At 46.8% G+C, this 24,001-nt stretch overlaps 1 protein-coding gene across 1 annotated transcript in view; it reads right to left on the bottom strand.

Annotated features, from left to right (window-relative positions):
• Nucleotides 1-13,673, bottom strand: part of LOC144157638 (lithocholate 6-beta-hydroxylase-like) — a 121,484-nt gene extending 107,811 nt beyond the window's left edge. The window contains exons 1-3 of the mRNA XM_077688461.1: nucleotides 13,463-13,673; nucleotides 6,911-7,007; nucleotides 4,012-4,064 (exon numbers count right to left, since the gene is read on the bottom strand). Coding sequence (XP_077544587.1) covers nucleotides 4,012-4,064; nucleotides 6,911-7,007; nucleotides 13,463-13,518 — 206 coding nt within the window. The 5' untranslated portion in view covers nucleotides 13,519-13,673. The remainder of the gene's footprint in view (nucleotides 1-4,011; nucleotides 4,065-6,910; nucleotides 7,008-13,462) is intronic.
• Nucleotides 13,674-24,001: the final 10,328 nt, after the last annotated feature.

Below are 24,001 nucleotides of genomic sequence, written 5' to 3' on the forward strand. Positions count from 1 at the left end.
TTGGAAAGGGCTCTACGTTCATACGCAACTGCTCGGATTTTATTGAAAAGGTGCGTGACATAACGGTGGACGAAGATGAAATCATGGTATCCTTTGATGTTAAGTCGCTGTTCACAAGCATTCCGGTGGACGTGGCGGTGCAGGTTTGCCGTTCTGCGCTAAAACATGACGACGGGCTGGGTGAAACAACCCCTATCGAAGCATCCGACCTTTTAAGACTGCTGCAGTTTTGCCTGGAGAACAGGTATTTCCTTTTTCGGGGGGCAATCTACAAGCAGGTTCAAGGCACAGCCATGGGTGCGTCTATTTCGGTAACAACCGCCAACCTGACCATGGAAGCACTAGAAACTCGAGCACTGGCCTCGTTCGAACCACGTCCCAAGGTCTTCGTACGGTACGTGGATGATTGCTTTTGCATTATTAAAAGGGACACATTAGGTGCCTTTACAGAACATTTGAACGGAATGGAAGAAGCAGTACAATTCACTGTCGAGGAGGAGGCTGCAGGCCGTCTGCCTTTCTTGGATGTTCGTGTTGAACATGGGGGGGATTCCCTTGGGTTCAAAGTTTACAGAAAAGAAACCCACACAGGACGGTATCTCCATTTTAATTCCGTTCACCCGGCCTGTCACAAACGTTCTGTCGTGGCTTCCCTCACCCAACGCGCAAAAAAAATACTGCTTACGGCCGAAAGATGGGGCTGCTGATCTACGCCAAGTGCGCCGAGAACTCGGCCGTTGTGGTTACCACGTCGTGGACTATGTTCTACGACGGTCATCACGCCCTTGAGAACCCGTTGGACCTCCTTGCCGAGCCCGAGCAGCCATCCCGTACGTGCCTGGTGTGAGCGAATCTTTGGCCCGTGTGTTGCGCTGCTACGATGTTCACGTCGCTCATGTCCCTGCGCGCAAGCTGAGGCACCAGCTGGTGGCCGTCAAAGACAGGATCAACAAAGAGAAGTTTCCTGGTGTAGTATACAGAGTTCCGTGCGCAGAGTGCGATTACTGATACATTGGTGAGAGCGGCAACTTTGAAAGACGATTGCGCGAGCATAAGAACGACGTCAGAAACAAGAAGATACCTTCGAACGCGCTAGCGGAACACGTGGAAGCCACGACTCACAAAAGAGACTGGGAAGCCGCATCAGTTATCGCCAAAGAGAAGAAATGGCTGTCACGGCGATATCTCGAGTCCCTGATTATACAAACGACCGGAGAAACTATGAACCACAATGCCGGCAATCTCTCTCCGACGTATGCAAGATGCCTGGGGCGATTAGTTCGGCCCACTTAAAAAGCTTCTTGTTTCGAGCTTATTTGCTCAGTGAACAAGACTTTCGTACGGAAGCCCAAACGTCCCTTTTTTACGCTTTTAATAAGCCTTTGGTCGGTGACCGCAAGTTTTTAAGTATGAACGTTCTACCCGACCAGACGAGATTTTGTCGAACCTTAGATTTCATGTTACCCGATATTCCAAAGGATTTGAGGTGTCTAAAGATGTCATAGCGCCATTTAGTATCTTGCCTTTTCAATATCAAAGAACACCGTCATGCAATATTGCTTATGTAGGTAGGCATCTTTAATGTAGGATTCTAGCTCTACTAGTTGATTATTTGTAGATCGCCCCGCCCTGAAGCCTGTCTGAGAGCCCTCGAGAAGACCGTTGTACTCAAGAAAGTACACAAGTCCCCTGTTTATTATCTTCTCGAGGAGCTTCCACGGGCAGCTTGAAAAGGCAATCAGCCGATAACTGAGAGGAGAGGTTGAGTCCTACCCGTCCTTCAGAAAAGCCACCACTATGACTACTACTACTACTACTACTGCTACTACTACTACTATATTACTACTACTACTACTACAATTACTACTACTACTACTACTAAAGTATTGGAGGGAAGAATGCCTCCCTCCAAGACTTTGAAAAGTGCCCCGAAAGCCATATTTTGTTGTCACATCTGTGTGACTCAACGTATAGAATCGGGTCCTCCATAATGAAGTGCTGACATTTTGTACTGCTCAAGGGAGCGCTGTTCCGGTTTGTTGCGAAGACCCGAAAAATATTGCCGGCTGCCGCAGGAGTGCGCAAGCTTCGACTCAAGTTGTGGCCAATAAAACAGTTGAACTAGGGTTGCTTATCTCGTGAACCGCGCCTAAAGGGCATGGAAATTTGTTGTCTGAAATTTGTTCATGTTACCTGAAAGCTTATGGTCTTTATGGGCCTGGCTGCCCGTGCTAATGAGCTTTATAAAATTTGCAATAACTCCAAACGTCCGTAAGGAGGTCATTATGTCCGCTTCCAGTGTGAAACGTTGCACGACTTGCTTATGAGTGCATTACGTTTGGTGTTCCTGCCCGTTGATGTCATCACATCAAAATTTCGGGGCTGCACGTGTATTTTAAGCGCGAGGCGCTCGATATTACAGGATAGTCCATGGCATGCGTCTGGTTTGAACCTTTGTGAAAAGTGAATGAGCTAAGCGCTTTGCTTAGCAAGTTCTTCATGGCATAACGAAAAAAAAAAACAGAGGGAGAGGAGTCTTGGACAACGGAAAACCATGACAACAAAGATAAAAAGAACAGCGCCCGTTCCGTCTGCTTGCCTTTCCTGATGTCCATCACTTTACGCTATATTTGTCTACAGTTTAAGGGAATGACCAGTTCCGCAACGCGTAAACCACAGATCCAAGTCATTCGAAAGGGCAAAGCGGTAGTGGATCGCGAAGGAAATTGTATCAAGCCGCAAGCGGACAGAACCTTCCGAGAATGCCTGAGAAGACGAAAGCGTCTCACGTGTTCGATTGCACATGAATGATTTTGCAATCAAACGCGGAAAAAGTTCTTGGTTGTCCTCCTTCCGAGTTTTAGTTACGACGGCGCGATGACTGCGGTGATTTAAAGGCGCCTCATCAGTCCAACCTAAACAACCACACAGCGGAGTATGTCGATAATGATTGACGTTATCCATGAATGTGTCTACAGTTGCGTGTATGCTGTCCAGTGTACATTACTGTGACCGACCGTCGTTAAGCGGTAACCACACGCACGCGCCCGCGCGCTCCATTCCACAAGCGTTCTCGTGTCTACGCGCCCAAGCGCTTGACGAGGACGAGGGCACGCAGCCCCACGGAGGCGCCGGAGGCGCGTGAGCATGCTCCGCCCCGCGCTTGACGAGACCGCCTTGTCGATATAGCCCAACTGTACAGCTCCCAACTCTGTTACACCGTCATCGTAACACACACAAACGTCGGCTTTTCGTCTTACAGCAGAGCAACACTACCTTTAGCGCCAGCTTCGGACTAAAACGCAACAGCATCGCCGCGTCGCGAGGAGCACACGACGGCGGAAAGCCATCTTTGCCTCCGGCTGATGGGCGACGAAGTTTGTTCGCGTGCGTTGTTACTCGCTGATGGTGTATTTTGCTGGTTTGTCACGGAGGAAGCGCATACACCCAATAAACCTTTGCGGCTAACGAAGCAATTACGCCGATTTATTTCAACGACGGGACGGGAACTTTGAAGCAGCGACGTTGTCGGCTGCGGCCACCGGCGGATTCACCCGCGACCGCCCACGGCCTCCGCGATCGGCTGCCGGGGCCGCTGCAGCTCGCCCGGCCCGGGAAACGCAAGCGCGTCGAGCGGCGGCTCTGATTGGTGCCGGCCGGGAGGCGCGCAGGAAAGCTCGCGAAATACCTGGCAAAGCCAGATCTTCGAGAACGCGACGACCTTCGCCAGGCGCGCCGTCTCCGGCCGGTGCGAGGTACCGCGTGAACCCGCGAGCGCGTAAAATCTAGCGCGCAGGCGCGTGCATGTGGTTACCGCTTTATTTACTGTGACCGTCGTTATTTGGTAGCAATGAATTACAGCTGCTTCGGTCATGTGCATCCCCTGGGGAAAGAGCAAAGTCTTATTTCTGTAGCGCTAGGGAAAATGGAAAAAAAATTATGCTACCGTTACTAGTTCCGTTTGAGTTTGCAGCGAAGAGCACGCAGGTGAGCTAGAGATAGTAAACTTACCCGACAACTTTCCCGTACTTCTTTATCCACTCTTCAAACAAGACGGCGGCACCCTGAAGAAACAAAAAGAAAAATTTACCATCTTCCCTTAGGGGAACCCTGAGTAGAATGCGAAGCAGCCATGGGGTAGACTCAAGTTCCCATTAGTTTTCAGTTCGATCCTGGCGTTGCGGGAGGAGAATGAGGGTAGCGGATCGCGTGCGCGCTTCATTTATACCGCGGCGCTACAGTGACGCCCCCAGCGGAGTATGCAGCGGCTACCGTCGCGTCTGTAACCCTAAGCTGCTTCGCATTATCGCGCGCGGAGCCGCAGGTGTTGCCATTAGTTGCGCAATCCCGGAGAGGAGGGGAGCATTGGAGAGGAGAGGAGAGGAGGACTACCTGAGAGGAGAGGAGCGTCAGACAGGAGAGGAGGAATGCCTCGCATACTACTCAGGGTTCCCCTACGGGTAGATAACTTCGGTGGCTGAACGCGAAGCTATCTCGTGATGGATTATTTGGTTGGCCAATCCCTAGGGGCATCCTGCCACAATCATCATCAGCAGTACCTGGTCAGGCATGCGCAGTGGGGGTCTGGTACTCAGGGTTCCCTTACGGGAAGATGACAACGGTGGTTGCACGCGAAGCTATTTCGTGATAGATTCTTTGGTTGGCCAATCTCTAGGGGCATCCTGCCACAATCATGATCAGCGGTGCCTGGCCAGACATGCGGAGTGTGGGTGTGGACGCCGCACAACGGCGCCCACACAACGGCGGAGGGAACAGGCTCAACGATAAGCTGCTTCGCATCTAAAACAGAAGATATTGAGTCGTGCGTTCCGTTAAGTGGTGGCGTCAAAATTGTGGAATGATATCTGGACGACCGTGCCCAATGGAAACTGGTGCATTGGCTGTCACCTCCTGCTCACACCATTCCGTTCCCACAGACGCGCAAGAGTGGCACTTCCTGCACGCACCCGGCGCCGTGTACTGGTTTGCTGGAACGCTGTGCCTGTGAGCAACTGAACTGCTAAAAGGGTACCACTGTTCGGCTTTAGTAGCCTAGGGGTAGAATGTGGGTCGCGGCGGAAATGCCTCAGTTCGAGTCCAAGCAATGCCGATTTCCGCACGGGGTGGACCCGGGGTTATATATCGACTTTAAGATCTTCTCAGCTCAATTCAATGCATTTTTCTCAAAAATAACGGTGGTTTGGGATGTTTTAGGCAGGTTTAGGGCGGAGTGCGGCATGTCGACACATTCAGTTAGCGTTCCTGTATCGCACCCGAAGTGTTGGCCTTGTACCTATCTCGCAACTGCGTTAGGACTATTTAACTTTTCGCGTGAGGTTACCCTTACGTTGGGCCTAACAACGTGCCAACGCAGCGTCAAACCCATTGTACTTCAGGTGCAGGTACTGATTGACGAGATTGGAGGTTACGCTGTGCTCAGGGTCGCGGGTTTGAACTTCGACTCTCAGTCGCGGTGGATGCTTTTCAATCGAGGTGAAAAGCGAACACGGCTATGTGTTGAGGTATCGGCGTACATCAAAGGTGACCAGGAGGTTGAAAGTAATCCGGGGCCCTGCCTTACGGCGAGCTTCATAGCCCAGGTGTTGCTTGGGGGGGGGTAAAAGATCAGAGTCGAACATCGGAGGGTAAAGCGCAACGTGCAACGTCAGGTGCAACGTCAGGTGCAACGTCAGGCCGGTGGCACATTAGCGCGTACGCTTTCTTAATTAACGAGGCATGTGTTGGGGCAGCACCGTGAAATCTCGCGTTTCTGCAGATGCTCTTAAAGCAAGAAAAGGGGGAGGATATTTTGATGGGGCTGGCAAGTGAACCTCACACAATACTCGGCTTGATGAACCCCACGTTTGGTTAACGTGTAGTAAGGGCACTACTGACCTCAGGCGGGAGCGTGCGGGCTTTCTTACCCTGAGCAAAGTGTGGATTTAGTGAAAACGCTTTTCGCTGCTAGCGTAATTGCGAATACTTTCATTAGAATGCTCAAATTACTCATGAATAACAGTAGATGTCTCTCTGTAACATAATTGTTGTGTAGAAGGTCAGAGCCCGTACGTTTCTTGAATGTGCTATGTGCCTGCCTTGGAAGAGTAGGTACAGTTCTACACACATATTTGACTTTAAGGATGTGATAATATCCAAATCGTATGTTTTTCTTTCTTAGCGAGTATATATGTCTTCGGTGAGGTGTTCAATTTTCTGTATTAAAGACGAAACAAGCATGCCATCTCCTAAGGAAATGCGTGGTGGACTCGCATGCTGTACTGCGTGTTCGTTTCCCGCGCAGTGCGAAATTTATCTTTTGTACTTTTCAAGTTTAGGAATGAAACCTTTCTTTCCTTTCACTGTCGGGCATACACCGTTGGCTTTATTTGTCTTTTCTTCAGGACAGATGCCAGACGGGGCCTTTCTCGTTCAAAAAGAACATAATTGCTCTGGCTTCAAAATTTGTTTAACTAACTGACAGCAAAAGCCCAAAAGGAAAACCACAAGAAGAGGCACCCAGCACAAGCAAGGCCAGCATTCAGAGTCAGTTTCAGTGAGGAAAAATCGCAGCTTGTTGGTGCTTGGCCCTCTGAACAATCCTCTAATTGAGAGAGCTTTTTGCAGTGCGGAAGGCTTCCTATAATGCACAATTACTCGAATAATTCTCCGCTTGTTTCTGTTGCTTGTCCATCCTGCAATTGTCGGTACTTTGTCGAGAAAATAAATTTTAATGCCGTGTCTGAATACGTAGTATGAGCTGAAAAACAGTGCGGAGCTTGTTCCAGTTTTTATACGTCGTCTTCTAGTGTAATAAAGGGCTGTGCAGGGAATCTGTCTATTATAAAAGTGAGGCTATAAACAGATTTTAATTTATTGAGCAGCAATGAGTTAGCGGAAATGATCTTCTCACCCGTCTTCTAATGTCAAGAAGATGTCCAAATAAGAGGCTTGGTTCGGGCCCTGGCACACCCAGGTTTCTGAAGTAGGAAAACCTCTTCTTTCGCCATCTACCAGAAAAAGCATGTTAATAAGCTGATGGTATTACAGGTCATGTTGGTTTTGCACTGCGTATACGTTTGTATTAAACAAGGATAACGTGAGTTTAATTTAAATTTGTTTAAAAAGTTGCTTCCCTAATCAGGCTGAAGTGTTTTGGCAGTAGAAGCATTATAATATCCGCAATGATTTGACAAATTCCCAATTTTCACCAGGTGCTGTAACACTGGTTCAAAGGCTAACTCATAGCAGGCTAATATGTATTGCAAAAAACGTGACCGTCTTTGCTTTAGCTGCCGAATAAAGTTTTTACGAGTCAGAAACTCTGACTATATTACCAAACTTTATCCACAAGCATTTATTTTGCGTCCAAATTGTTCGTCATATACTTCTGCTTCAACTGCACTTTAGGTTGAAGAGTACACAAACCTTGGGAGGGCACACGAAATGAAGACGGCAATGCCAATTAACTATCAACTCGTTTGATAATACAAGAAGCAGTATTCGCAAGGTAAATAAAACACGTACGAAGGAATTCAAAATACAAACGAAAAAGATGAAAATTGCGGGAAACTGTTTTCTGGCAAACTTACCGGGACTGCGTCATACAGAGCTGAAAACATTTTGTTAAGTTTTTGAACTACACGTTCACTGAGATCTCAAGGAGTACGCAAAACAAACTAGCCCAGTTCATTACCTTACCTTTGCTCAATATGGTCATTTCTACTCATTTTTGTGTTGGTGAAACAGTAAACAGGAGAGATCCAGTAGGCAGGACAGGACATACAGGTGAACTCACAACTCTCCCACGTAAAATTCATCAATAATACTTGGTATGACTCTAGTAATACCCTTAGTCGTTTAAGCGACATTCCTTTGTGCGCACAGCATGCCAATATGTTTCTCTGTTCAGTTGTGTACATAAACTCACTTCTATTCTTTATTATGGAGGAGCATTTGACAATTCAGGAGTATCATTACACAATAGCTGTTAACAGTGCCACCGAATTGAATCAACTGTTCATATCTGTCACCATTTGACGGTCGAACAACTGCTAACTTTGTAGTGGCAAAGCGGATTTTCAAGCACTCATCACTTCATGACTCGAGCAAATACCTCCAGTAACCGCGCAAGCCATTGAATTGAATATCATAATTCTTGCTCAACCATGTTTGCGAAAACATACTATGTCACAATTTTTCCTCATTGTTTCTGATATGGCGATACTTTACCTAGTTTCTGGTGCTTCTTCTCTGCTTCTTACAGCGATATGATCGAGATGGCTGTCAGAACCGCTTAACGTTTCGAAAAACTGTTCATGTGATAAGATAAATTTCTGAGCAATCATGCACTCGAGAGTAATCAGTCTTTATAAAGTTGCGGTGAGCCGCAGAGCAGCACCTGGGCCTGTTTGAAGCCCTATTTCGTCCGCACTCTACCGATTGCAGCCAAGCCCAAATGTCAGATGGGGGAAATCGGTAGGGTAATTGTGGTGAATTTGTTCACTTCTCTTGCAGTCAGGCATTTATTGATAACCGTAGCGGTTGCATAAAACAGGGGACAGCTGGCTTGCATACCGCCAGTACTCTTGGTACAAGCGTGTTTTATGTTTTGCATGCTATATGCATGTTTTATACATGTTGAGGTGCCCAAAGACAACAAGGACAGAACGTACATCCAATTGATTATACAAATTTCTGGGATTGTGTACAATGCCTTATTAAACATTAGAGTAGAAGGAAAAGGGAACATACAGGTATGTGAAACTATTTCTACTCTTTTGGAAGTACGGACAGTTTTCGAGGAAACCGCACTAAGATGCTAATACCCTAACTGTGCAATTTAATGCAATTTGTATTATTTGCTCAAAAATACAGAAATTTAGGAAGGCATCACTGGCTAAAACTTGTAATAGATGGCAAAACAATATTGCTAAGACGCTGGTCGTAATATTGGTGATTTTCTACCCTTTTTGTGAATAATATTTGAAAGCAACCGAAAGAACAAAAATTTCTTTAGCCAAATGAATGATGAAAGGTGTACGCTATTACAAGCGCGCTACTGTGCGTACAGGTGGTCAAAAAGCAGAAACCTGCAGTGCTTGTAGAGCTGCTGTCACTATAAAAGAATTGCACTAGTGTACAGTTTCTTAGATTGTTCCTAGTGTAAAACCTTTTATTGTTGTTATTATTAGTTGATAAACCTGCACGAACACATGCATAAATAGAAACTTCGCAGCTACATAATTACACAAAACGAACAATCTCCTAAATATTGTCTTTTAAAATTTCCCCGGACAAAATTATCTGTACGGCTAAAATGACTGAAAATAAGCGTCATCACGAATTAGCATATGCCTGGCGTGAGCCTGTACCATAACACAAAAAATAGTAATGTTTACAAAAGGAGTACCAATATACCAATACCATGCATTCGATTGTAGGGAAAACCCATACCAATTAATGTTATTGAAGCAGATACAAGTGCCCTCACCCCATATCTCTAACGATTTTGTGGCACAAGATTGATTAAGGGGACTTATTCGGCTGATGGCTTGCTCAGCGTGCGTGTTCGTCAAGAAAACATGGGCAGAGACTCCCATGCATTATCGGTGCCTTCCCTGATTCCTACACCGCTTTACAGGGGACAAATCACTGAATAATTTTTTCTTCAATAGTGACTCGAAATTTTAATGGTCAGTTGGGAATAAAAAGAAGGCAAATAGCGTCGTTCATTTACTCGTGTCTTTAATGTGGCTTCATGTCGCTGGTTGTACCAGTTTTTGCTTCTCATGGATACAAGTTTTTATACACTTTTTTAAGTGCGAAATCAAGCGAAGAGTTTAACTATGTGTTGGTGGAGTGTCTTTACCTGGAGTTGACGTTCAATGACATGTGACAGGTCTGCCATATCTTTTTACAAAGTTGTCTCCAAGTGAAAAAACGGCCACCACGGCACTTGAAAGTACACGTTACTGGAACCTTCTAAATCACCCGGCTAGGGATTCTTGTAAAGTGCTATTGCCTTGTCCAGGAGGCGCGCACCAAGTTGTGCTGAATGAAAACCAATGATAAAGTAACTGCACATCAAACTTAAATCTGCTTGATCTGAGTTGGTGGCAAATCAAGAGTACCCAAAGCATGAAATGAAGTTTGTATTACGCGTAGGACTATATCTCTACTTTTGAAGGTTTATTTCGCGTTGCACAGATCCTGCCAGTTAAAGTCGCGTTAAATGGGAAAATGATAAGCTCGTGTTTCGAGAGCAGAGCAGTGTTACGCTTGAGCAGAATAGTACATATGCGCAGGAGGTGCAAGGATAAGTTTTTATCATACGTACAATCCTGCAGAACATTTGAACCGTGCCTAAACGTAAATAAATAAATAAATAAATAAATAAATAAATAAATAAATAAATAAATAAATAAATCGAAAGTTATCAAGTGTGCGTTCCCCCGTAAAGTACCAGCGCTTGAAGTTTTGTGGCATGCGGGGGCAATAGCAGAAAGATCGCGTTTCTATGAAACGGGGTGCTTCCGGAGATTAAACCGTCTTAGTCGCAGTCAGGGAGTGAAAGAAGGCACCGCGAGCAAGAAAATGCGTTAATAGGCAAACCACAAGATAATCCTTGTGTGGCGGTGGGGTTGGGAGCTTTCGGAGGGCGGTGTCTGCTATCGAGCATAGCTAAGTAACATTTGTCCGCTCGTAAACTACCACTCCAATGCATGGCTAGTACATGATATCAGCAAAGCCATCGATTGTAACCCACTGACAGCTTTTCAGCACCCGCAGAGATTCAAGCATCAAATAAGACTACAGCCCTTTGCTGTGCTTGTGCGTCACAAACATGTCAGGTACGCTTACTGAGAGAGAGGCGTCTATTGTCATCAGTGAAACGAGTCCCAAGTTTACACGTGAGCGTACACGCTGTAATCGTGAAAACTCGCATCGGAGGTACATGAAGTTCGGCAATCAAAGTTATTTTAGCGCCAAAAATGAGTTCCGGGACGTACCTGCCTCGGCGGGTAGTGTACAGTGCCACCGACGGATAAAGGGGACGGCAAGCGCGTGGCCGCCGCGCTACCAGAAGCGCCGGCTATTAGAGTGGGCGAGAATAGCAGACAGCCGACACAGGCCCACTAACCGCACGACGCGGGAGCAGGAGCTCGTTGTCACCCTTGGCTCACTATGGCGTTTCCCCTGCGGGGCTGCCGTAGTCAGCCACACTTAACCACCCACATCCCTTTTCCCTACTAGGCTTCGCGTTATCTCTAACGGCACACCACCATGCCGCTCAGCTGGGGAATTTTGAACTCGAAGGAAGAAATAAAAGGAAATACACTTCAGGATGGTGCACCGAAATAAGCGCAAAGTCACTAGCAGACTGGGCTTCCCGCTTTAAGTTAGCAGACATTCCCAAGCGAAAGATTCCGAAGCACGGGAACATCGGCAGACTTAAAGCGGGGAGCACAGTCTACTAGTGACAGGGCACTTTTTCTGAGCACGATTAGAGAGTGTATCAGTGCACTTTGTCTGAGCACGATTAGAGAGTGTATTTTTGTTTATTCCGTCGTTCGTGTTCGATTTTCCCTGGGTCTCTCTGGCTAAGCAGCATGGCGGTGTACCTTAGGAAATGGGGCGCGGCTGCTTCCGCATCGTGTGTTAGTGCGCATGCGGCCGCTATCTGCTATTGTTGCCACTTCTCGTCGCGGGGGCTTCGTGGAGCACGGAGGCCACGCGCGCGTCTGTTTTTTAGGGGCGAAGCCCTTTAACGACTTGGGATGTGGGCGTCTCCTCTCGTGGTCGTTTCATGTAGTTACGGTACTAAAACTCCGGGACACTCATTTTTCAACGCCTCGCGATAAAACAACACGTACGAAAAGAAAAGCGTGTAATGGATTCAACCGGTTCAAAATAAACTAATAAGATTTAAAGATTTGAGGAACGCTCCCTGTCCGCTTCAGCAATCGTCAGCACAAGCGGCGACTGTTTGTAAGGGGGTTATAATTTATGTTATACTCAAATACCCACCGGCCCTCGACGCCAGGCCTGATCGGGTCGGGGGGTTGGTTTAAGCACGAGAAGGCGTAGTTGCTTGATGCTGGGGCCTCGTTGATCACCGAGGACGAGCCCCCAGGGCTAAGCGCAGGCATTGCACTGCGCTCGCGTTGACCCCAACCCCTATCCCAAACAGGGGCAGATGGGGCATGCGAATTGCTTAAGTCCGGCTCCGCGCAAGAGAGGGCGCCACCGCCTCAGCAAGCACGCAATTGCTCCTCCCACTGGCGCTTCTCTGGCGCCCAATTGCAACGTGCCGTGTGGCACCAGAGATACTTGAATACGAGACATACTTGAATATTTGAATATGCTTATACGCTGCATGCTTCGCCCCTCCCCAGGTTTCACGGGGATGACCCCGGTTTTTTTTTACAGCAGGTGGCGCTGTACAGACGCATAGGCATGACATGAAAGCATCGTTAGTGATCATAGCTTCATTCAATCTGCCTTTGATGCTGGGTGCTAAAAATAAAGTACACCTTCGGTGCATAGGCTCCTAACCTCATACTGGCGTTTTCGGGAACAGCCATTGTTTGGACGTTAATATTTCCAGATTAGTGTGAGAGAGTAGCAGTTTATGCTTGACCAAGAGTACGTAACTGCGCTGTCCCGGAATGAGTTGAAACTGAAGTATTCAAACAAGCATTAGCAGAAAAAATTACGTTGGGGATAAGAAGCGGGGGTGTATAAGTATTCACAACATATGACCTGGAGTGCGCTATGCATGAAATGCCCAATCACTTTGGTGGACGGAACGTTTTTGCCAATTTCAGTAATTTTGCGGCGCATAGATTCAAAGTAAAAACTTTTAGAGAATATGATGCCGACAAAAATCATCTGGAAGCGTGGTGGAGCGGCAGTTATAGTAATCAAGACTTTCACTACAGCATTTGAACGTCTGCAATTTTAAAATAAGCGCCTTCTTGATGCTCTGCGCTGACAAACTGTGGATTTTAATTCAGCAGTTTGTATTACATTAGTAAATAGTAACTTATGCAAAACAACATATAAGAAAGGCAAGAAGAAATTACAACAAAACATTCAGAAAAATTAATATAAAAATACAGATAATTTGCGCGCACATACGCGCACCAGCTGAACCCATGTAATGAAATATTGGCGCTACCTTCATGTAACGAATGTTGAAGAAATACAATACAATGACAGCATTGTTAGCGATTTGATTGCTTTCGGTCCGAATTTAAGGAAGCGTCCTTTATCCGTCAGTATGAATCGCACCCGCAAAAAATGTAGCGTACGAACGAAAACCCTTCCTAACTCGTAGAAGCAAACAAACAAACAATAGCACTGACAACCATCCGAAAACCTATAGACAAACGAGAGCACTGACAATCATCTGAAAGACTATCGACAAACAAGAGCACTGACAACCATCTGATAGGCTTACATGTAAACTGCCCACAGGAAGGTTGCAACGAGTGCTGCTGACGCCCAACAGTACATGAGGTGGCTGCAAAATGGCACCGGGGGAATCCTGGACGATGCGGAGCCCACTAAGGAAGAAGACGCAAATGAGTGCAAGGTAACCCAAGCTTCAGTACTGAGCGCGGCTTTCGCTTCACCAACCACAACGGCGGGCTTTGTAGACCGAATGTGCAGAGAACCTATTGCGCTCTAGTGTTCGAGTTTGAACGACCTTGTTTACTGCGTGCTGTCGTGCCACATGTGGCCTTTTTCGGTGTATGCATTTATGAGCTGCCAAACATTTTTTCTCGGCGTCCACGCACAACTAGGTGGATACCAGTTGGCTGCACGAAGTTATCAAGGGAACCTTGGAGCTTCGTTCAGCAGTATACATCTAGGGCATGTGTGACGCGCCCTCAAAACAGCTGTAAAACTGGTGCAGAGCCTTGGTTGGTCGTGATTGGCCGGAGTTTGCGAAGGATTTTTTTGTAACTAGCACATGACGTGTTCTGAAAAAAAAAATAAACATTGCGCATTCAACAAGTGTCGTCGTTGGTCATGGAAGCAGTTAAACTGGCTCATGTCACTGGTTTTGTTTTTATTGTGCTTCGCTCGCTCTCTGGAACTTGATTCAGGGAAGTCGGTGCGTAGGCTTTCTTTTTGGGCCGCTTCGAATTTTGGCGGAGAGATTTTTATGTGTTGGCGATGGACTCTCTCCGGAATATTTGTTTACACACGGGATTTTGAGTGTCATTGGAAGATTTTTCTTATCACTTTGGGAAGATAGCCACAATTGCTTTACCGGCCTTACATGCAGTTGGCGCTTACGACGGCGGCTTCAGCTTTGCAGTGCTGCCGCGGCCATTGCTGGAGTGGACGTTATGTCGTTGTTATACCTTTTTATGTAGCGTTATATACAAAGGTTTATTACATTATGTAGATGTTTTTCAGCGGTTATCCCTCCAACTGCCTAAAAACGATCTGCAGCGAAAAAATTCCTAAAACAGGCCAGTTCTTCTGGTCAATAAAGTGTGTTTTCACCTATGTGATTATTGATCACTATTGTTGTGAATTGTAACAGAGTGCTGTCCTTGCGCCTGCATTATATATTCCTTCACATCACCGCTTAAGATATCTCAACGAGTTTCCCGTTTCTTTATGCCTACACACGACATTTTAACACCCTTTTGACGGAAATGGGTGTAGCATAAGTGGGAAAAAAGTGTTGGAGCTTATTACAACATTTTTCTTGAATCTCATCACCGTTTTCTAGCTCTACACCCTTTTTGCGTGAAAAAAAGGTGTTGATCAACTTCAACATCCTTGATTTTTCTTAGGGTGTTGAAAGGGTATGGAAAAGGTGTTCAGCTGTTCATTGAATAAGGCCATACACGCATATATAATTGCACTGTAAAGACCGAGGCATCCCGTCATACCCTCGTCTACTGATAAGACATGTATAAAAGCAGAAAAAAATGTTTTTCTGCTATGATCACTGGTTTCCCTATACGGTGCGTCCCATGCCCCAAGTTTAGGTTTGGCACGTTTGAACGTTTAAAAAAAAAAAAGACTATGCTTGTGTTGACCGACTGCAACACGCTTGGCTTTCTGTAGCGTGTTGAAACAGTCTTAAATAGGTGTTCCGTTGCAAAAAAAAAAAGGTGTACGCCTTCCTTCCCTGCGATAGCAGATGTCCAGCGAAGCTGTTGTGAACCACTACACCTGCTGATGGGAAAGGGTATGAAATGTTTCTCGTCTCGCAGGGCTTATCACTTGCACTCGGCTTCTCTAGCGGCTTAAACCCTCGGTCCTGACGCATGCGGAACTGCCGGGCCCCGCCTAGCCTGACGCATGCTCTGGCCCTGGAAGGACGTCAACCCCCCTCCCCTTTAGGGAGCACCTGCAAACCTAATCTTTACCAGAACACAGGGGGGGGGGGGTCCCATTGTTCACCGTCGCTTTACCCATTATGCGGTTTCGACGCTTGTTTTGTAACTTTTCTTTTTACACGAATACTGAGCTTGTGTTGTATGCCTTATTAGCCTGACGAATGCGCTCGGTGTCTCGGGCGAGAACTGCTGGGTGATGCGGGCGTTGTTTGTTTATGAAACGAAATTCTCTGACCAATGAGAGGGTAAGAGCTTCTCTGTAATCGCTGTTAAAAACAGCGGAGCTGGGCGTCGACCTAGTTTTGTTTGGTGGAGCTAAGTTTCTCTACGTTTGTTAGGCTTTGCGATGTTCTTGCTGAGCTAGGATAAGCGCTCAGGGGTGGGGCCAAGCTTAATCGAATTTTGCAAGGCTGTACGTTCCAGTGTGTTCCCCCCCACTGACAGCGGATTCAAGTGGAAGCAAGCTAGGTCGACCCCCCAGCTAAGCTGTTTCTCCAGCTTTGCACCACCATTGCAAGATGCGCCTATTATTTTGCGTATTAGAATCCCAGAAAGACTACTCCCTTTGAAATGGTATAGTAAGAGGTGCGCTTAAGCTTGCGCTTTCTGTGATCATACTCAAACAAGCTCTTAAGCCGGCTTCGCTGTTATAGAACCCTATATGTGGTGGTGCACCCTTTACAAGGGCGCAGTTCTTCTGTGATTTTTTTGCCAACGCCACCGAACCTAGTTCAAGATTCCACATCTGCATTGTAATAAATTACGCCAATTTATGTTGTGTGAAACATGGTGAGGTACAAACCATACTCGTAGAAAATTTTGTCATGGGCATGAAATACCTCCAAAAAAGGGCTTGGTGGTATTGGGCTTGGAAGCTCATGCCCAAAAAAGGGGCATGAAATATCTCCACAGTTGGAGGTTTCTGACACATTTTTTCTCAGTTGGCGGTCTTTTCTTACACCCTTTTTCTGTTTCCAACACCCTCATTTATACCTTTACAATCTTTTAGAAAAAAGTGGCTGTGAAATGATGAACACACTTCTTCAAGGGTGTTGCGATGGCGGGGATAATTTTTTGGTATTTATTGAAATTCTGTGACCGATTGAACATAATAACTACTTCGTGATTAAAAAGTTTTTTGCAAATCCGCATGCTGATTTGTATATGCTGTAGTTGAAATGCATAATTCCGGGATTAGCATGACAATACCTTATTTTTGTAACTTGTTTTGTAACTTTTCTTTTTACACGAATACTGAGCTTGTGTTGTATGCCTTATTAGCCTGACGAATGCGCTCGGTGTCTCGGGCGAGAACTGCTGGGTGATGCGGGCGTTGTTTGTTTATGACACGAAATTCTCTGACCAATGAGAGGGTAAGAGCTTCTCTGTAATCGCTGTTAAAAACAGCGGAGCTGGGCGTCGACCTAGTTTTGTTTGGTGGAGCTAAGTTTCTCTACGTTTGTTAGGCTTTGCGATGTTCTTGCTGAGCTAGGATAAGCGCTCAGGGGTGGGGCCAAGCTTAATCGAATTTTGCAAGGCTGTACGTTCCAGTGTGTTCCCCCCCACTGACAGCGGATTCAAGTGGAAGCAAGCTAGGTCGACCCCCCAGCTAAGCTGTTTCTCCAGCTTTGCACCACCATTGCAAGATGCGCCTATTATTTTGCGTATCAGAATCCCAGAAAGACTACTCCCTTTGAAATGGTATAGTAAGAGGTGCGCTTAAGCTTGCGCTTTCTGTGATCATACTCAAACAGGCTCTTAAGCCGGCTTCGCTGTTATAGAACCCTATATGTGGTGGTGCACCCTTTACAAGGGCGCAGTTCTTCTGTGATTTTTTTGCCAACGCCACCGAACCTAGTTCAAGATTCCACATCTGCATTGTAATAAATTACGCCAATTTATGTTGTGTGAAACATGGTGAGGTACAAACCATACTCGTAGAAAATTTTGTCATGGGCATGAAATACCTCCAAAAAAGGGCTTGGTGGTATTGGGCTTGGAGGCTCATGTCCAAAAAAGGGGCATGAAATATCTCCACAGTTGGAGGTTTCTGACACATTTTTTCTCAGTTGGCGGTCTTTTCTTACACCCTTTTTCTGTTTCCAACACCCTCATTTATAGCTTTACAATCTTTTAGAAAAAAGGGGCTGTGAAATGATGAACACACTTCTTCAAGGGTGTTGCGATGGCGGGGAGAATTTTTTGGTATTTATTGAAATTCTGTGACCGATTGAACATAATAACTACTTCGTGATTAAAAAGTTTTTTGCAAATCCGCATGCTGATTTGTATATGCTGTAGTTGAAATGCATAATTCCGGGATTAGCATGACAATACCTTATTTTTGCGACAACCCCACAGACTCTACTGAAGGGCTTTACTCTGCTTGCCATAAAAGCAAGAAGAGCAGGTATTTCGAAGAAAGTACGTACTCGCTGTTTCTATGTAATCCTCCCTTGAAGGTCGCGTAATCTTGATCACGAAGCAAGTGGGGGATCCTACGCAGCCCCAGGCGTATCGACCGATCACACTCCTCAACATGGACTACAAGATCGCAGCATCTATTTTGGCTAGACGCACCAGTACCGTTTTGCCCGAAATTAAAAGGCAAGCGCAAACGTGCAGCGTACCAGGTCGCACAATTTTCTCGTCCCTGGCATTGACGCTCGATTTGTTCAGTTACGCGACAAAGATTTGCGCTTCTGGGTGCTTCAACTCTCTCGATCAAGCGAAAGCTTTCGACAGAGTGGAACACCGATACTTGCTGGGCGTTTTGCGCCAATATGGCGTTCCGCCAGACTTTGTAGCTATGCTCGAGCTGTTGTACTCGGACGTGAGCGTTCGAATCCTTGTCTACGGGATTTTAAGTAGTCTGTTCTCTGTCACCCTTGGGATAAGGCAGGTCTGCCCTTTGTCACCGTTGCGTTTTGTCATTTGTCTCTACCCCTTGCTCCGCCGTGTTTATGCAAGCACGGCCATCCGCGGATTCCCGTTGCCAGGCATAGGCCAAGTGAAAGTGTCCGCGTATGCGGACGACGTGTACCTGTTCATTCGGGACGAGGGCAGCTTCCAAGCGTTTACGCGGCTATTTCAGGAGTACGGTGAGCTGTCCGCAGCTCGACTGAACAGGGAAAAAAGTATGGCAGTGCGTTTCGGCACATTTGCGTCTGGCTTGGCGGGCGACGTAGAATGGGTGACGGGTGTTCGAGTACTTGACGTGGTTTTCCATTCCTCGGGTGAAGTGGCGCGTAGCACGTGGAAGCGCCTCCTTGAGACTGCGGAGCAGCGTCTTGAAGTTGCAGGAAAGTTCAGTCTTTCCCTCGCAGAGCGAAGCTACGTAATTAAGTCGTCCCTCTCGGTGGCGCTTTTTTATGTAGCACGCGTAGGAAAACCGCCGCGCCATTTCACCGGACAGTTCGCCACGAAGTTTGGATTTTTCTTCCGGGCGGGCAAAACACAAACAGTGTCACGAGCGCTGCTGATTCTGCCAAAGTCAATGGGTGGTTTTAGTCTGCCTTGTTTGAAAACCATGTGCAGCGTGCTGGCGGTAAGTGCAGTGACCGACCTTGTAGACTGAGACGAGTACCCAGGGTAGGGGCTGCTACAGTACTTTCTGGGAACTGCACGTGACGTGCACATCACCGGTCCTTCTGCTGAGCAGCCGTCGCTATTGTACTGCTATGTTATAAAACAATTGCGAAACCTCCAGTCTTCCTTGCAAAGCCTACGTTTTAGGGAAAGTATGGCAAGTGAAGTGTGCGAAAAATTGTCAATACCCCAATTAGACAACCAACAGATAGGAAGGCCACGCGGTGTCCGTTGGCATCAGCTGACTTCGGCGGCACTTCCGGCTGATGTTCGAGATTTCGGGTGGTTACGTGGCTGGGAAGTTCTCCCGACATGTGACCGTCTGGCAAGAGTCGGTGTATTGCGTTCCGCACGGTGTCCACACTGCGGCCACAGTGAAACGTTTGAATAGGCCTTGTTTTACTGTCGTGTAGCGGCAATGTTTTGGACTGTATTAAGCAGGATGTTCGGATTCACACTTTGAAGTAACACTCGTTGAAATGATGTGTTGTTGAATTTTCTGATGTGTGCTGGTGCTTTGGTTTTGTGGAGAAATCGTGGTGCTGCATGTCTTTGAGCACGGCCGCAACGGGCAATGTTCCCTCTGCTGTGGCGTGTCTGGCCGATTCTCATGAGTCATTTGGAACACGAGTTGGCAGCTCTAGGAGAAGAAGCCTTTCTTTTGCGTTGGTCTACACGCTTTATAGTGGTCAGGAGCAACATCATGAGCGTTTCCCTCGTGCCGTACTGGGTTCAGTAGAGTTTAGAAACGTCTTTCCTTGAACGCTGGTGAACTTTGTGTGACTTGATTTGTAGTAGCTTGTTGACCACTCTAAACATTTTTGCGCGGTGTTTAGAATGACCACGTTACATGAAAACTGATTGGGTAATTTTCTGTACTTAGGGCAGCGCTGTTATCAGTAGTCGCTGCGCCCTGATATGTGGGTTATAATAAATTCTCTTAACCCCCCCCCCCATCCCGTTAGTTGTCTTGCTCGATTAATTTGATTGCCAAGAGTGACGTGTGCGTGTTGAATGTGTCAGCATGTCATGCTGCGCTCTCGGCCCATCCACACCGTTGTTTTAGGGTGTTTAGCAACCTTACATACTTTTTAGGGTGTTCCCACAAACACCCTTATTTCATCCTTACACTCTTTTTTAGTCAAAATACCGTTGAAAAGCGTTTGCTGCGGGACAAGATTCTTGCACCCTTTTTGGTCGAAATGGGTGTATAAAAACTAGTGTGTACGATGCCGTTGCAGTCATCAGACACGGTGTAATTACTTTTCTATGGCGTCTCACGGACGTTTAAGCGTGCTTCGCGCGCTGAGTAGCAGTGGGTGATTTTCTACTCAGACATTTATTTTCTATTCACTTTTTCGCAACTGTAGGGTAGTTTTTTATGTGCAGCCAGCTTAGGACGTGCACTGATTGTTAGGTTTTGTTTTCCCTTTTACACAAAACGGAAATTGTTAATTTGACGAAGGCCATACAGCAGGTACGGCTTTAAGTCGGGGCACTGAATTTTACAGCGGCCCGGAAAGCTTAACCGATATAGTGGTACGGAGTGCTTAACACGTGCTTTCGGTGCTGGCTTGGGCTGGCCATGCACTGAGAGCAAACGCTTAAACGGGAGAGAGCGATAATGTGTACGTGCGCGCCTGATTGAAGGGTTGATTTCTTTCTACGTTGACTACAAAAATTTTAAACGTTTGCCATAAATATTGTGCAACTTTCTTTCAATGCCATTTCAATTGAGTTATGCTTCGTTATGTGCGACTGTTTTAAAATGTCATTACTTCATCTTCTAATACTTCGATGCTAACACTTCTTTTCGTGAATTCAAAAGTCGTTGAATAATTTATATTATCAGCTGTTACGTATTTTATTCCTTTGTTTCTTCCTATGTTTCCATCAAAGCCCATGTACAATGTGCTATATATTTCACAACAGTGCTTTTTATTGGAAAACTTCTGCATGGGCCATCTGTTCACTAGAGAATGTGTACTTCATTTTAATATTGCACTCGTTTTGTGTACATATTTGAGTATAACTATGAGAACGCTTTCATGTTTTAACAGCGAAGCTGTTTAAGCTTTTAGTTTCGCCGTGCAGCTTTACCAGAAAACTCAGCCCAGCTGTGCGCCGTCTCGCGTTGGCTAGCAACCCCCATCGCCAACCACCTGCGAGAGCACCGAACCACGTGACCTCCTCGGACCCCACGCGCGTAGCGTCGAGTCCGTGGCATGTGTCAGCTCCGCTCTTCTCTCTCCGAGCCACGGACGACCAGTGTGGAGGCGGAGCTTGGCCGTAACGCCACAGGCGGGTCAAAGCTCGGAACAGCCAGCGCGACGACAGACCTTTCGCCTGCTCTACGCAGCGCGTACGTGCGGCTGCCATAGCAATATTGAAGAAAGACCGGACGACCGAAGCAGAAGCGGCTTACCAGGTGCGAATTCTCCAGAAAAATGGGGGTTGTATGGAAGCGACGTGTTGTTTTCATGCAAATGAATGTATTCCTGGGTTGAGGCATCTTCTTGGGAAGCGGGAAAGTGTACAAAACAGGAGGGGTGACCATTTGAACGCCCAGCTTGCCCAGCAGGCAAAGCGACACGCAACCGGGAGCGTCGCCCTGCCTGCTAGGCAAGTTGGGCATTCAGGGGGTCACCTGTTGTATTTCTTACACTTTCCCGCCTCCCAAAGCGACGCCTCAACCCCGGAATACATTCATTTGCATGAAAACACCGCATGGCTTTAAAACAAAGCTCCTTTCTCTTGGAAAATTCGGTCCAGGAAGAGCGCCGTACTGCCAAGCCAGAAGCAATGCTGATCAGGCGAAACGTCAGCGAGTTGCAAAAGATTCAGAGTTACGAGCTCGCGCAGATTGTGCATACTTAATTGGCCGAGTGTTCATTGTTGTCTGGACGGGCTAACAACGACGCCACGGAGAAAACGTGAGCGAGTCTCGAAGCATAACCACGCATAAATTTAGCCGAACCAACATTGAAGCTGGGTTGGTCGGCCAGCTTAGCTGTTTGCCCAGTCTTCGCTCCACTAGGCGCAAATCTGCGCCATTTTTCTTGCGGAATTATTTTCTTTTTTTTTTACTTGTACACGCGTTAGCAAGTTCTTTAATGTTTGTTATCGTTGTCTGCGTTGCACTACTTCTGTAGCACCCCATCAATAATGCCCATGTGGCCATAACGGTACCTTGAATAAATAAATAAAAACTAAGCTATGTTTTCAGCATACTAACGACGTTGCGTGAAAGAACCGAGCTTGATTCCGTAAGCTTGCTAACGTGCGCGGTTTTTTTTTCAGAAACACCAAAACTGCTTGCCATCATTATACCTCACCGGTAAAGTATCACGACTTAACGCAATTTCCGAAGCTTTCAAACATACCCCGCACAATTCTGTTTCAGCAAACATTACTATTTGAAAGCAATGCTTCGCGAAACATGAGCCGCAAACACGATACCAGTGGCGGGAGGAGCACGGCAGGGCAAAGAAGCATATGAGTAAAATATAGAAACCCACAAGCTCGTCCTGGAAATTAGCGTTCGCGAAGGAGCCAGATAAACACCTCGGAAGGGCTTCGCAGCACCTTCGCCATTGTCTGAACAGATCGTAGGGGACGCATATATATCGGCAATGCCAAGCAGGAAGCTTCGGACGTAGTGTGTTGTGTCGGGTCGCGCTGTATAAAGTGTCTATTATTGGCATGTGAAGTGCATCGAGCGCTCCGCAGATGCAAGACCAATACTTCAAAAGTGTGGTTGCTCCCTCTTCCATAGGAACCGGTAAAACACGCAAGTGAAATCTGCCTTCACAGTAGCAGTTCAAGGTTTATTGTGCATCGATTTGAACATGCACATCGGTATTTATATTTCGTTGGTATGGCAGAGTTATATGCATCAACGTGAGACACTGGATTGCACGCGCCGGTGCATTGCGTGAATCCGACTGAAATCGCAGACACTCGCAAGCCATCCGTGCGAACGAAACCAAACGGGTTTTCGGCGAAACCTTTGGTGAACACACGGTCCGCTGCAGCGAGAGGAGCAGCGGACAGTGTCACGTGCGTGAAATCCGCAAGTCGGCTTCTCCCCAGCTTACGCTGTGCGTCCCCCGTGCACGTAGACGCTAGCATCGAGGCACAAACAGAGGCGCTCATTATCGTCATGATGCACTACTTCGCTTTGCCTCTCCTAGATGGCAGCACCTTGTGAAAGGAAGGCTATCAGGCTCGTTCGTCGTCCTATTCACGCGTCTGTTGAAAGCGCAGTCGGGAGGGCGTTTCGTACCGCCCGTTGCGGCGAAAGATTTCGTGGCTCGAATCGCAACGTAGCCACGTCAATCGAAGTTATTCTGGCGATGTCAATTCCATGACGGATATGACGTCGTGATATCTAAAAAAACATAAAACACTTTCGTGTAAAAAACAAAATGGAAACAGAACTTCACAGCGCGCCCGAGCAGGTTCAATAGTTCGAAACTCAATCGCACAAAACCACTATAGGCTGCATAAGACATGAATGGAGTTCCTTCACATGAATGGGTACCATAGGAAAACTCCTCCGATTACTCTAGCTTCCCAAACTCTTTTAATTAGGTGCCATCCTGGGTTACTTTTTAGCCAAAGCGTCATCTTTCATGTCCCTAAGGTTTGGCAACATTTCGTGTGAATTCGCCATTGACTTAAGTTGTACGTGGTGCTTGTACGCTAAATGTTAGTGCACGCAACACAGGGACGCCTAATTAGGACTTTTTGTTTTTTCAACATGCGCAACGTTACATTGAGGCATGCCGTCCTGCAGGAGACAAACCAATCAAACTGGGCCGCTACATTGTCGTTTTTCACTATTTATTGTCCAACGCAAAGCACTTGGCCGGCAATGGTATTGGGTGGGAAGGGAGACGAGAAAAGGTAGATAGGAGTTCTTCAGTACGGAGTATAGTGAAGCCAGTCATGGGTCCTCCTGCTGTACCACTCATGCTAAGCTTCTCAGGAGGCCAGAACTCTGAACTATCAAAATAAAACAATTAGCCAATCTTGACCGAATT

Source organism: Haemaphysalis longicornis, unplaced genomic scaffold, assembly GCF_048455015.1.
Source record: "Haemaphysalis longicornis isolate Haplotype H1 unplaced genomic scaffold, Haemaphysalis longicornis Haplotype H1 scaffold_10, whole genome shotgun sequence".
NCBI lineage: Eukaryota > Metazoa > Arthropoda > Arachnida > Ixodida > Ixodidae > Haemaphysalis > Haemaphysalis longicornis.